General features: G+C 43.3%; 1 protein-coding gene across 1 annotated transcript in view; it reads left to right on the top strand.

The window, feature by feature from the left end:
* The window catches only part of LOC122798356 (cryptochrome DASH-like), an 807,604-nt gene that overhangs the window by 225,990 nt on the left and 567,800 nt on the right, over positions 1-13,814 (top strand). Inside the window, exon 3 of the mRNA XM_044067208.1 lies at positions 10,914-11,007. Coding sequence (XP_043923143.1) covers positions 10,914-11,007 — 94 coding nt within the window. The remainder of the gene's footprint in view (positions 1-10,913; positions 11,008-13,814) is intronic.

The following is a 13,814-nucleotide window of genomic DNA, read 5'->3' as shown; positions in this document are numbered from 1 at the left end:
GTGAGGTCAGCAGATATATCTGGAGTCCCACAATTGCAGATCTATACATATAATCAATTGCAAGGAGGACCATCCCTCCTTTGGATCGGGAATAAATAATCTTGGTATGAGCTGATTTTTATAAATCATTTGGTGATCATGAAGCAGCCTTCTTGTTTTCCTATCTAATCTATCCAACACGTTTTGGGGCCAGTCAATCACTCCAAAACTGTAAGTTAGGACAGGAAGAGCAAATTGGTTTATAGCTTGAATTTTATTCCTAGATGTCAGTGCTGTTTTCAGGATTAATTTAAGTCTTCTGAAATAATCCTTACTAAGTATTTTTTCGCATTTGTTCATGTTTATTGTTGATCCTTCATCGATTCCCAAATACTTATACACTCCTTCTTGCTCAAGTTCTTTTATATCACATTCTTGTCCCAAACTGATGTTTTCCTGGCATTGCAGTTACATATAATCAATTGCAAGGAGGACCATCCCTCCTTTGGATCGGGAATAAATAATCTTGGTATGAGCTGATTTTTATAAATCATTTGGTGATCATGAAGCAGCCTTCTTGTTTTCCTATCTAATCTATCCAACACGTTTTGGGGCCAGTCAATCACTCCAAAACTGTAAGTTAGGACAGGAAGAGCAAATTGGTTTATAGCTTGAATTTTATTCCTAGATGTCAGTGCTGTTTTCAGGATTAATTTAAGTCTTCTGAAATAATCCTTACTAAGTATTTTTTCGCATTTGTTCATGTTTATTGTTGATCCTTCATCGATTCCCAAATACTTATACACTCCTTCTTGCTCAAGTTCTTTTATATCACATTCTTGTCCCAAACTGATGTTTTCCTGGCATTGCAGTTTTCCGGCTTTAAAGGTTGCTTTTGCACATTTATCAAGACCAAATGACATTCTTATATCATCTGAAAAAGTTTTGACAACTTGCAGTTGTACTTTCAGTTCCTCATCTGATGAGCTATACAATTTTAAATCATCTACAAAGAAAGGTGGAAAGTATTTACACTTTGTTGTTTTCTAGGTACCAGATTATAGCCATGGCCTAAGTTGTTAAGTAAACAGCTTAATGGATTAAGGGCAAGGCAGAATAGTAATGGTGACAGAGAGTCACCCTGGAATATTCCCCTTTGAATTTTTATCCCTGGGATAACAATTTGTCCTTTATCATGGCTTAATTGCAAAGTGGTCTGCCACCGTTTCATAGTCACTGTAATGTAGTTGATCAGCATGGGGTGTATCATTTACATCTTTGCCACTCTTTTATCCATGAATGGGGATATTATCAAATGCATATTTTTAGTCAATCCATGCCCTACTTAGATTCTTCCCCTTTTTACAGTTCTTTACTATTACTTTATTTAACAACAAATGATCCTTTGTTCCATATGACTTTCTTTTATTGTCCTTTTGTTCTACTGTCATAATTGAGTTTTCTTCTAAATGACTATAAACTCTGTCTGCATCAGTTCCCATGTATAGTTTATACGTTGTCGGAAGGCAAGATGTTAAGTTGTCTATCTCGCCTTCGTTCTTGCTGGTTGGGTTCAGAGCCGAGGATCTTCAATAGCTCGAGAGCTGTTTACTGGCTCGAGGCTACCCCTTATCCCATAATGCCTAGCGATAGCTACCCAGATCTCATTTGCCACTTCAGCTGTGAGGTGTCGTTTTTCTGGCTCAGGCTTGTATAAAGTTTTTTGTATAACTTTCTTCACTAGAATTCAACCCTTTTAGTATTTTATTATTGACGATAGTCTTGTTTTTTGTGATAGATAGTTGTTTAGCTTGTAGTATCCCTCCTTTTTCTTTTATAACTCATTTAACTTAGAGAGTTCTCCCCCACCCCTCCCCTCTACCTTTTCTTGTCAGGTTAGCCATTTAAGTTAGAGGCTTTCCTTCTGCCTTTCTCTTATAGGCTAGCCGTTTAAGTTAGAGGCTTTCCTATTATCTTAAAAAAAAAAAAACCTTTAGCTATAGTCTTTCTAGTAGTGTGTTTTTTGTAGACTGTATATTGCTTCTGGTTGTTATTGTTATAATTGTTTTTCCTTCTACTTTTAAGGATGTCAAAGGAATCCAAGGTTTCTGGGTTCAAGAAGTGTGACTCATGCTGTCAGAAAATGTCTCTGACAGATGGGCACACTTCTTGCGTCTATTGTTTAGGCGCTGTGCACCTGCAGGACTCTTGTTCTATTTGCCATGCTTTTAGTCCAAGAGTCCTGCAGGACCATAAGAATAAGCTTATTCTTAGGGGTCTTTTAAAACCCCAGGATTCACTGGCCAAGAGCTCACAGCCTGTGAAATCCCCTAAATCCACTAAGCCGTCGGCTCCAAGTTCGGAGCCGTCTTCGTTTCCGGATCTACCTTCTACATCAGTTCCAGCTGGCACCGACAAGACAATCTCCCCGTCGGCTCCATCAGAGGCTTCGGAGCCATTGCAGAGCCACAAGAGACTGGGGTCCCTTTCACTAGAATCTGTGCATTCGGCTCCTCACTCTCCTTTGCTTCAGAGCTAGCGTAGTCACCGATCCTCTCACTCCTCTCGATCCTCTAGGCTGTCGGATAACAATGTGGAGAGAGTGTTCAGTAGGTTGCTAAAGTCGCAGGCACTAGCCAAATTGTTGTCCAGCCCTCAACAGGTATCGGCTCCATCCTCTTCTCTCAATGTTCCTCCTCCGACTCCAATGAGTTCGGAGCCGGAGTTTGTTGGGGTTTGAGTAGTGGAACCGTCAGCTCCGATAACTCTATCTCCTTCGGTTCCAACGTCAGCTCTGATTCCCTCGGTGGTGCCTTCCATCGAGGGATCTGGGTGCTGGGGCTCCCTCGTCGGCTCCTAGGGGGCGAGTGGCATCGGACCCATGTCCGACTCCATTCTCCCTCTCGGAGCTTCAGCGCAGGTGAGCTTGGCTCCTACATCAATCTCGGAGCCGTCTCCCTCGGTGCAGAGAAAGATTCCTATTTCTTCGGAACCAGAGATTTCTCTGCATCATGGCAGGGACGCCTTTGATGTCATGTGGAGTGTGCTGTCCCCTGAGTCAGCTCCACTATCAGCTCCACCGGCTCCGTCCCCTGTAGTGCCTGTGCCAACCTCTGCTTCTCCTCCAGACCCTAAGCTTAGGGAACCAATGCTCCAGGACACCCCATTGGGTGTTTCTCCTCTTCTGAAGCCTGTCCTGATCACTCAGAAGAGCCCCCTCGGAAGAAAAAGTGTAAGAGGAAGCACATTGACTCCCCCGAGTCTGTCACTTCTGATACAGACTTAGATGATTCGGAAGGGTCCCGAGATCCCCCTCTGAAGATGTTTCCTTCTCGGACATCCTAGAAATGCTTAAGCAGAGGGGGAACTGGAATCCCCTAGCCTCTTCTGAGGATGAGTTTGTATTTCTGGATACCTTCAGTTCCCGACCTTCCACCTCCTGGGTGTCTCCAACTTTCGATCCACTATGACAGTGGTGGCTCGAAAGGCTTGGTCAGCTCCAGATACAGTGGAACCAACTCTGAGGAGACCTAGTAAATTTATTACAGCACCCCAGGACAAGCAGTTCCTTTTGAAAGGTGTCCCTGTTGATGCTATGGTGGTAGCAGCAGCCACCAAAAAAGAGTTAGCGGAGACCTCTTCATCTGTCCATCCCCCTAACAAGGAGTCTAGGACGATGGAAAGATATGGGAAGCAAATGTTCACTTCAGTGACCTTCTCTATGAGGTCACTGAACTACCTGTGTCATTTTACCCGACTTCAAAGGGATCTCCTTAAAGAGCTCGAGATACCCTTCAAGATCCAACAGCTGAGGGAGCACAAGCCAAGGTAGCTTCCCAGCTAGCGACGCTTAATTCTGTTAACTCCTCCATGAGGCTCATTTCCTATGCAGCCGATGGGGCAAGTACAGCCGCTGGTACTGTGGTGGCCCTTAGGAGGCATGCCTGGATGTGGCTGTGTAACTTTGCGGAACCCTTTCGAGCGTCCTTCACCAATGCTCCCTTTGATGGTTCCTTTCTTTTTGGACCACAGATGAAAGACACTTTGACTAGGTGTGAGTAAGAAGGCAAGACTCTCTCTGCCGTGGGAGTCTGTTTTTCCACTCCCTCTAGACCCTACCCCAAGGGTCGGAAGAGTGGGAAGATGTGGTTCCGTAAATCTCAGGGAGCCTTGCCTGACACACATAGTGATTTTTCCTCCAGAGGCAGAGGGGGAAACAATAATAATAGACGCCGCCCTCGTGGCAGAGGGGGTCTGCAGAACCAGGGCAACAGAGAATCCTTCTCTGATAAGCCCTTCCAGCATCCCTGAAGGGTTTCCCGGCTGATCAACTCTGGAGGCAGTCGGGGGAAGACTTTCGCTGTACCCAAAAGCCTGGCGAAGTTTAACACAAGACAGTTGGGTACGGTCCGTTATATCCGGAGGTTACAAAATTCCCTTTCATCAGCCCCCTTTACAGTCAAGGTAGACCCTCTCAGATGTTCCACCCACTCTGAAGGAGCAAGCAGTAATAGAAGTTTTAAAACTGCTAGAACAAAGAGCCATCCAGGAAGTCCCGGCAGACCAGCACGGATCTGGAACTTACTCAATGTTCTTTTTAGTACCAAAAAAGACAGGGGACTGGAGACCGATTTTGGATCTCAGCAGACTAAACAGGTCTGTGCAAAGAACGAAGTTTTGGATGGTCATGCTACAGTCCATACTACCCTTTCTGGGTCAGGACAATTGGATGTGCTCTATAGATCTTCAGGACGTGTACTACCATATAAAGATGGACAGGCGCTCCAGGAAATATCTTCGCTTCCGGCTGGGGACCAGTCATTATCAGTTCAGAGCTCTGCCCTTTGGTCTCACCACAGCCCCCAGGGTGTTCACCAAATGTATGGCAGTGGTCACGGCTCACCTGAGGCTTCAAGGATTCCAGGTGTTTCCGTATCTAGATGACTGGCTCCTTACTGCTACCGCCAGGCATCAACTCATACAAGCACGGGACTACACAGTCACAATCTGCTCACAGCTCGGCATCACAATAAATTTTAAAAAATCTGCCTTGTTGCCCTGTCAATCTGTCACTTACATGGAGCAGACTTAGACACAAGGGATATGTTTGCAAGGCTACCACCAGAAAGGGTGTCCGCAGTTCGTCAGCAGGTACAGGTTCTGATGCAGAGCAAAAGGATCCAAGTCAGGTATGTCCTTCAAACTCTGGGTTCCATGGCAGCAGCCATTCTCCTAATCCCACTGGCACGCTTTCATATGAGGATTCTTCAGTAGCTTCTGTTTACGCAGTGGTCTTTCCAAGAGCTACCCATAACTTACAAGATCATAATCACGGATGCATGCACAAGGCATCTTTCTTGGTGGATAGTCTCCTCACTAGTTACTCAGGGCAGACCTTTCATACAACCCCCTCCGGTAGCCACAGTGATGACAGACGCCTCCCTGATAGGGTGGGGGGACAATATCTGGGTAGGACAGTCCAAGGCACGTGGCACCCTCACGAGTACCATCTTCACATAAATGTCCTGGAAATGAGAGCCGTGCTCCTGGCGTTGCAAGCCCTTCAAGACTCTCTTCCTCCTGGGACCATTGCTATTCAAACGGACAACATGTCAGTGGTGTGGTACATCAACAAGCAGGGTTGAACCAGGTCCTACCCCCTGTGTCGAGAAGCACTCAGACTTTGGCAGTGAGCGATTTCCTCCCAACATTTTCTGATTGCGACGCACGTCCCCAGGAGATCCAATGTCATACCGGACAGGCTCAGCAGAGCTATTCTCATGCCTCACGAGTGGTCTCTGAATCAGGAAGTTGCGAATCTTGTTTTCTGCAAATGGGGACAGCCTTGCTGCGATCTCTTTGCCACCCCCTTCAACAGCAAATGCAGCAACTACTTCTCCCTTCTTCTGCTTCCGGGTCACACACCCAGAAATGCTCTAGTCCACGATTGGCCCCAGGGACTTCTTTATGCCTTTCCTCCTTTCCCTCTGATACCCAAACTTGTACAGAAAGCAATATCGTTGGGTTGCAAAATGATCCTCATTGCTCCCTACTGGCCTCGACAGATGTGGTTCCCGTTCCTACACCTTTACCTTCTCGATCAACCCTAGACTCAGGACCCAATTCCAGACCTTCTGGTTCATCAATCAGGTGGGTTGCATCAGTCCCTCAAAACTCTCCAGCTCACAGCTTGGTTGCTCCATTTCTAACCTTAGCCAGTCTTCCCAGCATTTCCCCAGAAGTCCATGACATTATCAAGTCCTCTCACAAGTCTACAATGAGGAAAACTTATGCTAGCAAATGGAAATGTTTTTCTTGTTGGGCAAAGACTAGGAATGTGGATCCTTTTTCAGCCCCATCCACGAAATCTTGGAATTCCTAGCTCAACTGTTTCATTCCGGGTCTGCTTCTGCTACGATCAGGGTACAAATGGCGGCCATTTCTAACTTTCATGTTGGTTTTTCAAACTCTAACATTATGTCTCATAAGCTATGTAAAGCTTTTTTGAGAGGGGCAACTCTTCTTAGGCCTCCAGTGAGAGATCCCCCTCCTCCTTGGGACCTTAATTTAGTCCTAACCTCCTTAATTTTGCCCCCTTTTGAACCAGCAGTGTCCTGCTCTATCAATTTCCTATTTTGGAAGACACTCTTTCTGGTAGCTATTACTTCAGCCAGACGTGCCTCCGAACTTCAGGCACTATGTGTTCATCCTCCATACTTGGTTTTTCATAAGGACAGGGTTGCTCTGAGGACTAATCCCTCGTTTCTCCCTAAAGTCTGCTCAGAAAGTAATTTAAACCAATCTATAGATCTTCCTGTGTTTTTCCCTAATCATACCAACAAGGCAGAATACAAACTACACCAATTGGACGTTCATAGGCAATTGCATTTTTACCTGCACAGAACTAAAGAACTAAGGAAGTCGGACCAACTATTCCTGTCTTACGCCTTGGACAAACAAGGTCTCCCAGTTTCCAAGGTAACCTTGTCCAGATGGTTGTTACACACTATTTCTTTCATTTATCAGTTAAGGAACAAACAATTACCTATTAAACCGAAAGGTCATTCTACTAGGGTTTTGGCCACCTCTGTAGCCTTCCACTCTAGGTTGCCCATGGATTCCATCAGTGCAGCTGCCACGTGGGCAAACCCTCATACCTTTATTTCTCATTACAAGTTGGATATGGTCTCCAGGAGCAGAGCCGACTTTGGTTCCACTGTTCTGAAGAGTCTGTGCCATGGAGCCACCCAGGTTTTTAGGTGCTAGGGATGCTGTCCCAACCAGCAAGAATGAAGGCGAGATAGACAACTTAACATAAAGAAGTTATGCACCTACCATAATGTTCCATGTTAGTTGTCTTCATCTCGCCTCCCTTCTTGCGTCCCACCCTCCATCCCCTTGTCCTAGTGGATTGAGAGGAGTTTTTTTCTGTTTCACTGGCTGTGTGTTCTCTTGTTTCCTTTATTGACTTAAGAGAATATGGCAGGTATAGTCAACTGATTCTTGACTGATTTATTATGTTATGTCTGGAGTTAGCTATTTCAAATGAGATCTGGGTAGCTATCGCTAGGCATTATGGGATAAGGGGTAGCCTCGAGCCAGTAAACAGCTCTCGAGCTATTGAAGATGGCTAAGTCGGAGCCGAGGATCGGCTCCGAACCCAATCAGCAAGAAGGAAGGCGAGATGAAGACAACTAACATGGAACGTTATGGTAGGTACATAATTTCTTTTTATTGGTCTATAATTTTTAGGGTAGCTTGCAAGTTCACTCTTAAGTAGGAGCATTGTTTTTCCTGTTGTTTGCCAGGTTGCTGTCTGTTCTGGATGTGCATATAGATAGTTCTTACTCATGACTAAATCTTCGTGCAAAGATGTTAATACTTCTAACCAGAAGTTCGGTACTGGATCTGGCCATGAGGTTTTCCCATTAGAAGCTTTTCTTACCTTTGTTTCAATCTCTCTGGCTGTTATTTCATCCCATTTCATATCCTGTACCTTTAAACTTCTTATTCTTTCTTTTACTTCTACTATCCATTTAGCATCTTTGTTATGTTCTACAGGATCTTCATAGATATTTCTCCAAAATGCATCGTATTTCTTCTTTTTTTGGCGGTCTGTCAATTCCTTTTACTTTATTTCCCAGTAGTCTATAAAACCTTTTTGGGTCATCAATAAAGTGCTTATTTTGCACTTTTCCTTTATATTTATCTACATATCTTCTAAGTTTTTACGCCTGTGCTGAAATTTTTAGTTGTTATTTGCGATAGTGCATGATAGATCCTGGTCTGTTCTAATATTGTGCATTGCTTTTATCACATCTATCTTTCTTAGTATTTTTGTTGATATGTTCCCTCTTCTATAGTCTTCTAACAGTGACACTTCCTGTCTTAATTGCTTTATAGTTTGTTCAATTTGATATTTCCATGATGTTATTCGATTTCTCCCCTTCCTTTCCCTCACTACCTTGTTCTCTTGTGGTAGAACTTTATCAGTTATTAATTTAGCTGCACAGTACTATATCCTGTTTACTTCTGTTATCACATGGATCTTTATGAACTGTCCTAATTACTGTGTTCATTTGTTTTATCAGACTTTTGACTTTTTGGGTTTTATTAACCTTCTGCAGTCTATTTCTTTCATTGATCTTGATATATCTGTCCATGTCTATTAAATCAAGCAATTCTTCTCTTAGCTCATTTTCTTCCAAACTGAGGGCAGATCCCTTGTTTTCCAATTCCTGTGGGCATTATATAGAAGGTTCTATAACACCTTCTTGTGACACAGTCTCATCAATTTCATCCTGTGCTGTCTGTTACTCTGTCATATGGGAACTCACTGGCCTATCACTCCTCAACACTGACAGCATCACAATTTCCTGTTCCTTCCCTTGCTGTCTAGCTTCAAGTAAACATTTATACTGGTTTCCTGTGGAAAGCTCCAAATTATCTTCATATGGCACCTGGGATAGCTGAGGCATAAAATTTGGTATTCAGAGAAAAGGATGGTGGGAAAAGACTTAAAACAATGGAGGACTTAATACAGAAGTACCGTATACCAAGGGCCCAGTGGTAGAGCTACCTGTTAATCACATTGACCTGAAATAGAATGCCGATAGGGCAACAGGAGAGAGAAAAAGAATGATTGGAAAAGACAGGAAGGGAGGGCAAAAGAAAAGATGAAAAGACACAATGACTGTTGAAGACAGGAAGGGAGGGCAACAGGAGAGAGGAAAAGACAGAATCACTGTTGAAGACAGGAAGGGAGGGCAACAGGAGGGAGGAAAAGACAGAATGATTGGGGGAGATAGAAGGGGAGGGCAAAAGGAGAGATGATATCATCCTAGAGGGAATGGAAGAGAATGGAAGAGGTTAGAGTGGCAAAGGGATAAACAGATCTATGATGAGCAAATGTAAAGATGGGACAGGGTCAAGGCCAAATAAAAAAGATGAGAGAATAAAGAATAAGAAAGAATTGGGAAAGGGAGGATGGATGGATAGGAGTTGCAGGATACTGGAACTGACAGTTCAGACAGTGGGTAACATGCAGAATGTACACAGGGCAGGAGATCAAAGCCTGAGAATGTTAAAATAGATGATATCTAATCACCATGACAATGATAAAGGAGGGCAGAAAGGTGGATAGCAAATGGTGCAGGTGGCAGGAGGAAGAAGCAGGGTTAATACACATGTGCTGAGACTATGGGTGGACACACAAACTCCACAAACAGGCACAGATTTGAGGAGACATTTTTCAAATGGAAATAGACCATACTTGGGAACTGTATGCATGGGGCATAAAAAAAGAGGGCAAAATCTAAAAAGAAAGAAAAATGAACATTATCGAAATGCTGAGTATAGAAGCTAAAATCATTATCACTCAAAACTGGAAGGGGACAAAAACAGTATGGGAGCACACACTGCACAACAGATTATTGGGCATTGGGAGAAGATGGCAAAAACTGACTAGAATAAGAAAAGGAGGGGGGGGGGATGAAAAGGCAGTATAAATATGTATTAGTATGTTACAATAGTGAAAATCATACCAGGAGGAAGAATAGGGTGAATCCAAAAGGAAGCCAGGTTGGGGTGAATGGCAATAGGGAAGTAATTGAAGTAAAATCCACTGATGAGGTAAGGTAATATGCATCAGGACTACAAGTGAATGTAATATACTATATGCAGTTAATAAAGTGAAAAAATATTGCAAAACCTAGTTCTATTATTACTGTTTTCCATAAATATATTATCATTGCCTTTTATACATGTAAGCATTATTCCTAGTAACATTTGTTCTTGAGAAAAATATGATTATTATGTGGAAAAATAACTCATAGCCTATAATGTATATTTTTCTGTAGATAAACAATTAGGATTATCTTTCTACAACCTGTACATGCTTGGCTTATTGTTCTACACTCCTTTATCAGTTTTTGCTTTTTCCCTGTACAAAAAAAATATTTCTTTTACTGGCTGGGACTTGAGAGAACTCCAAGAATAGCACAGTGTAGTACAGTACAGTGTAGTACAGGAAGTAGTGATTATAGAGAGCACTAGATTTCATAATGACATCACTTCCTAGTTTGGACCTCCATTTACACAAGGTCTGAAGTTTTATATAATATCTGCCTAAAGAACAAAAACGTGTTACTGTTTTATCTGTGCAGTTGTGTGGTACATGACCACAGTGGTGGTAGTAAGTGGTACAAGTCCTGACTTCCAAAGTTAAGACAGCTAAAGACTCTGTTCCGGGGTGCTGTCTTCTGGATGATGAGCTTCCACTTTTGCAGATGTTGATAATGCAGTTTTCTTGCTCAGTTGCTGTCAAAAAGATTTGATGTTTTCTTAAGTCAATCAGACATGTCTTTTTTCAGAACTGGACTGCGCAGTGTTAGTTTGAGTGTCTGTTGTAACCGTTTTTTTCCCTTTTTTACCAGTAATCTATTAATGAGAAGAGGGAAGCCAGAAGACATTATCCAAGATCTTATTAAAGAGCTGGGATCAGTGACTGCTGTGGCTTTCCATGAGGAGGTAAGGACAAGATCTGTAGTTGTTGAGTTTACTTGTGCTTTGGATAAAACTATTGACACAGGCATAAATTAGGATGTTGCAGTGTAATAAAAGCAGTAGGAAGTGGTGGAAGCAAATGCACAGAAGAGTGCTACACTAATTGCAAAGAAAAAAAAAGTGTGGAAGCCCTTACTGAATTCCCAAAATGAGTAAAATAAGAGTATTTGCAGGACATCCATGAAATATGTTAACTTCAGTAATAGTAGAGATGCTGAACATGTTTCTAGTGTACTGCTTTTTAAAAGTGTGCCTAAACATGATTAGTTGTATACTATGTCTGGCCCAGAATTTGTAGTTTATTAGCCGTTTGGGCAAATTTTCCATCTGTTTCAACTTTCGGGTTTAAAAGCCTGCGTTTTTGCTTGTTTCCTGCCTTTCCTGTAAGTAGTGTAGTCCAGATACAGTTTTGCTGTATCCAGGACTTTTTGTAAGTTTCTGAGAGGTGCCAACATCTGCTCTTCAATTCTTCCCTTAGATCTGCTAGTTCTCTCCTCTCCTGCATTTTTACTAGCTTATTAGTCTAGCACTTTACCATAGCAGACTTCTTGCAGCAATTATTGTAGCACGCAAAAGTGCTATCAGCACTAAACGTTCTACAAGGAAACAGCTTCAGTACTTATTATTAATGCCCACCCTTCCAGGCATGTCTAAAGGTCATTTCCCTGTGCTTTCTCCTGTTAACCTGGTGAACTTGGGCATCCTGAGGCAATGTAACAACTGTTTCATGTACACCGACAACCCTCTCTTCTTACCTGCCAACACTCAGACTTGCAAGAGATGCACTTATATATCCAAACTGTAAGCCAAGCACTCTCCAGCCAAGACCAGAATAGCTGGTCAAGAGGAGAAGGTCAACACTTGCACCACACCACATGGAAAACATAACCCTCCAGAACACACACCAGCACTGCCTTCACATAAAAACACAAACCACACACCCACCTTCATGAAGGCTCGCAATAAAAATCTACCCAAACAGTTGAGACCTCCAAGGCAGAAACGAACTCGACCACCACAACACAACACTAATCACGTGACAGATAACTCTCCTGAACAGTGTGCCACTCAACCAAAGCCCCTAAGGCAAAACAGCATGTCTAGCACACTAGTCATAGGTGACTCGATAATGAGGCACACTGATGTCCCACTCACTAGGTTGAACAAGGAGAAGGTAACAGTCAGCTGCCTGTCAGGTGCCAGGATCTGCCACATAACGCACCCACTCAGGTCCCTCAACAACAAGTACAAATATAACTCTGTCATTGTACATGTGGGTGTGAATGACCTGAGATGTACCTTCCTGGCCTGGTCTGCATGAAAAGAGACATGGAGGAGCTCTTGGAATATGGAGCCCAGGTGGGTATGACCCTAGCCCTAAGCAGAATCCTACCATCACCCGTACAAGCAGAAAATGATTGATTTCAACAACTGGCTCTTGCCACCCTTATAGCACCTTTTTTAGGCAGTGTTCCAAAGACCAAATTATCACTGTAACAGCTACAAACAAATGCAATCTGAGGGGTCATGCTGCTCAACGCTAGAAGTCTAAATCTCAAAATGCACTTGCTCGAAGCACTCCTTAAAATGGAGAACATCGACATTTGTGCAGTAACAGAGACCTGGTTCAAGGCAGCAGAAAGCACTCCTGCTCTACCAGGCTATAACTCATTCCACACCTTTTGGCCCTAGAACTTGGAACAAAGCTCCAAAGGCGGTAGTGTTTCTGTATTCATAAAGGATGTACACACCTACAGACTGGTAGATCAACATAACGCATCAGAGATACTTCAGATGCAGCTAACACTGGGTAGTACGGTGATTCAGGTCGTAGCCTGTTATAGGTCCCCACTCATGTTCCAAGACTCACACTCCATGTTCCTAAGCACCCTAGAGAATATTAGGGCCCAACCTAACACTCTCATACTGGGCGACTTCAACTGCCCCTTCATTAACTGGGAAAAGTACTCATGTACTAATGCACTTGCCCATTGTTTCCTGGAATTCATTAATTCCAATGCCCTGGACCAGCTCATTCTTACCCCCATTAGAGGTAGCAACATCCTTGACCTGATCATTACTAACATGGGCAACTGTTGCTCTACACCAATAGTCAACTCCTCCCTGGTTAGATCCATCCACAAACTAACCACCTTGGAAATCCACATCCCCCCCCCCCCCACAAAGGTAACCACCGTGAAAAACTTCTCCAAAGCTAACTTTGGGCTCCTAAAAACAGAGGTGGCTAACTTCACGGCACACATGCAAATGGAGAATAGTTGTATGACCACCAAATCATATACCAACGCACTGTAAGAACATGTACACAAATGCATGGATCTCATTATACCCAATAGAACCAAGATGCTCTCCTCTGAAAAAGGAAGCCAATCTGGTGGTCCCTTGCCATAAACAAACTCTACAACAGATGGAGGAAACTGATGCAGAATAAGGTGAAGTCCCAAGACTGGAAAACTCCCTTATCAGCCTCAACAAAAAGTTGAGATCTTTCATCAAATCCTCTGAAGCTAGCTGTGAAAACAGAATTGCAGCAGATAGTAAAGGCAACCACAAGGCCTTCTGTAGTTATGTAAAGAATCTCCACGGCAATGCCCAGATTTGCTCTGAGCTACTGCACAATGGTGCCTCCTATACAGAGCCAACAGATGTTGCCAATATACTGGCTGACAAATTCATTGCCAACTTTACCACCCCCCCAAAAAAAAGATCAATCACAATGCCGGTAGATTGCCAGGCACCTAGTATTACTG

The sequence above is a fragment of the Protopterus annectens genome, chromosome 3.part1, assembly GCF_019279795.1.
Source record: "Protopterus annectens isolate FY-2018-M chromosome 3.part1, PAN1.0, whole genome shotgun sequence".
Lineage (NCBI taxonomy): Eukaryota > Metazoa > Chordata > Ceratodontiformes > Protopteridae > Protopterus > Protopterus annectens.
The sequence above is the reverse complement of the archived record's forward strand: the minus strand, read 5'-3'. Positions and strand labels throughout refer to the sequence as shown.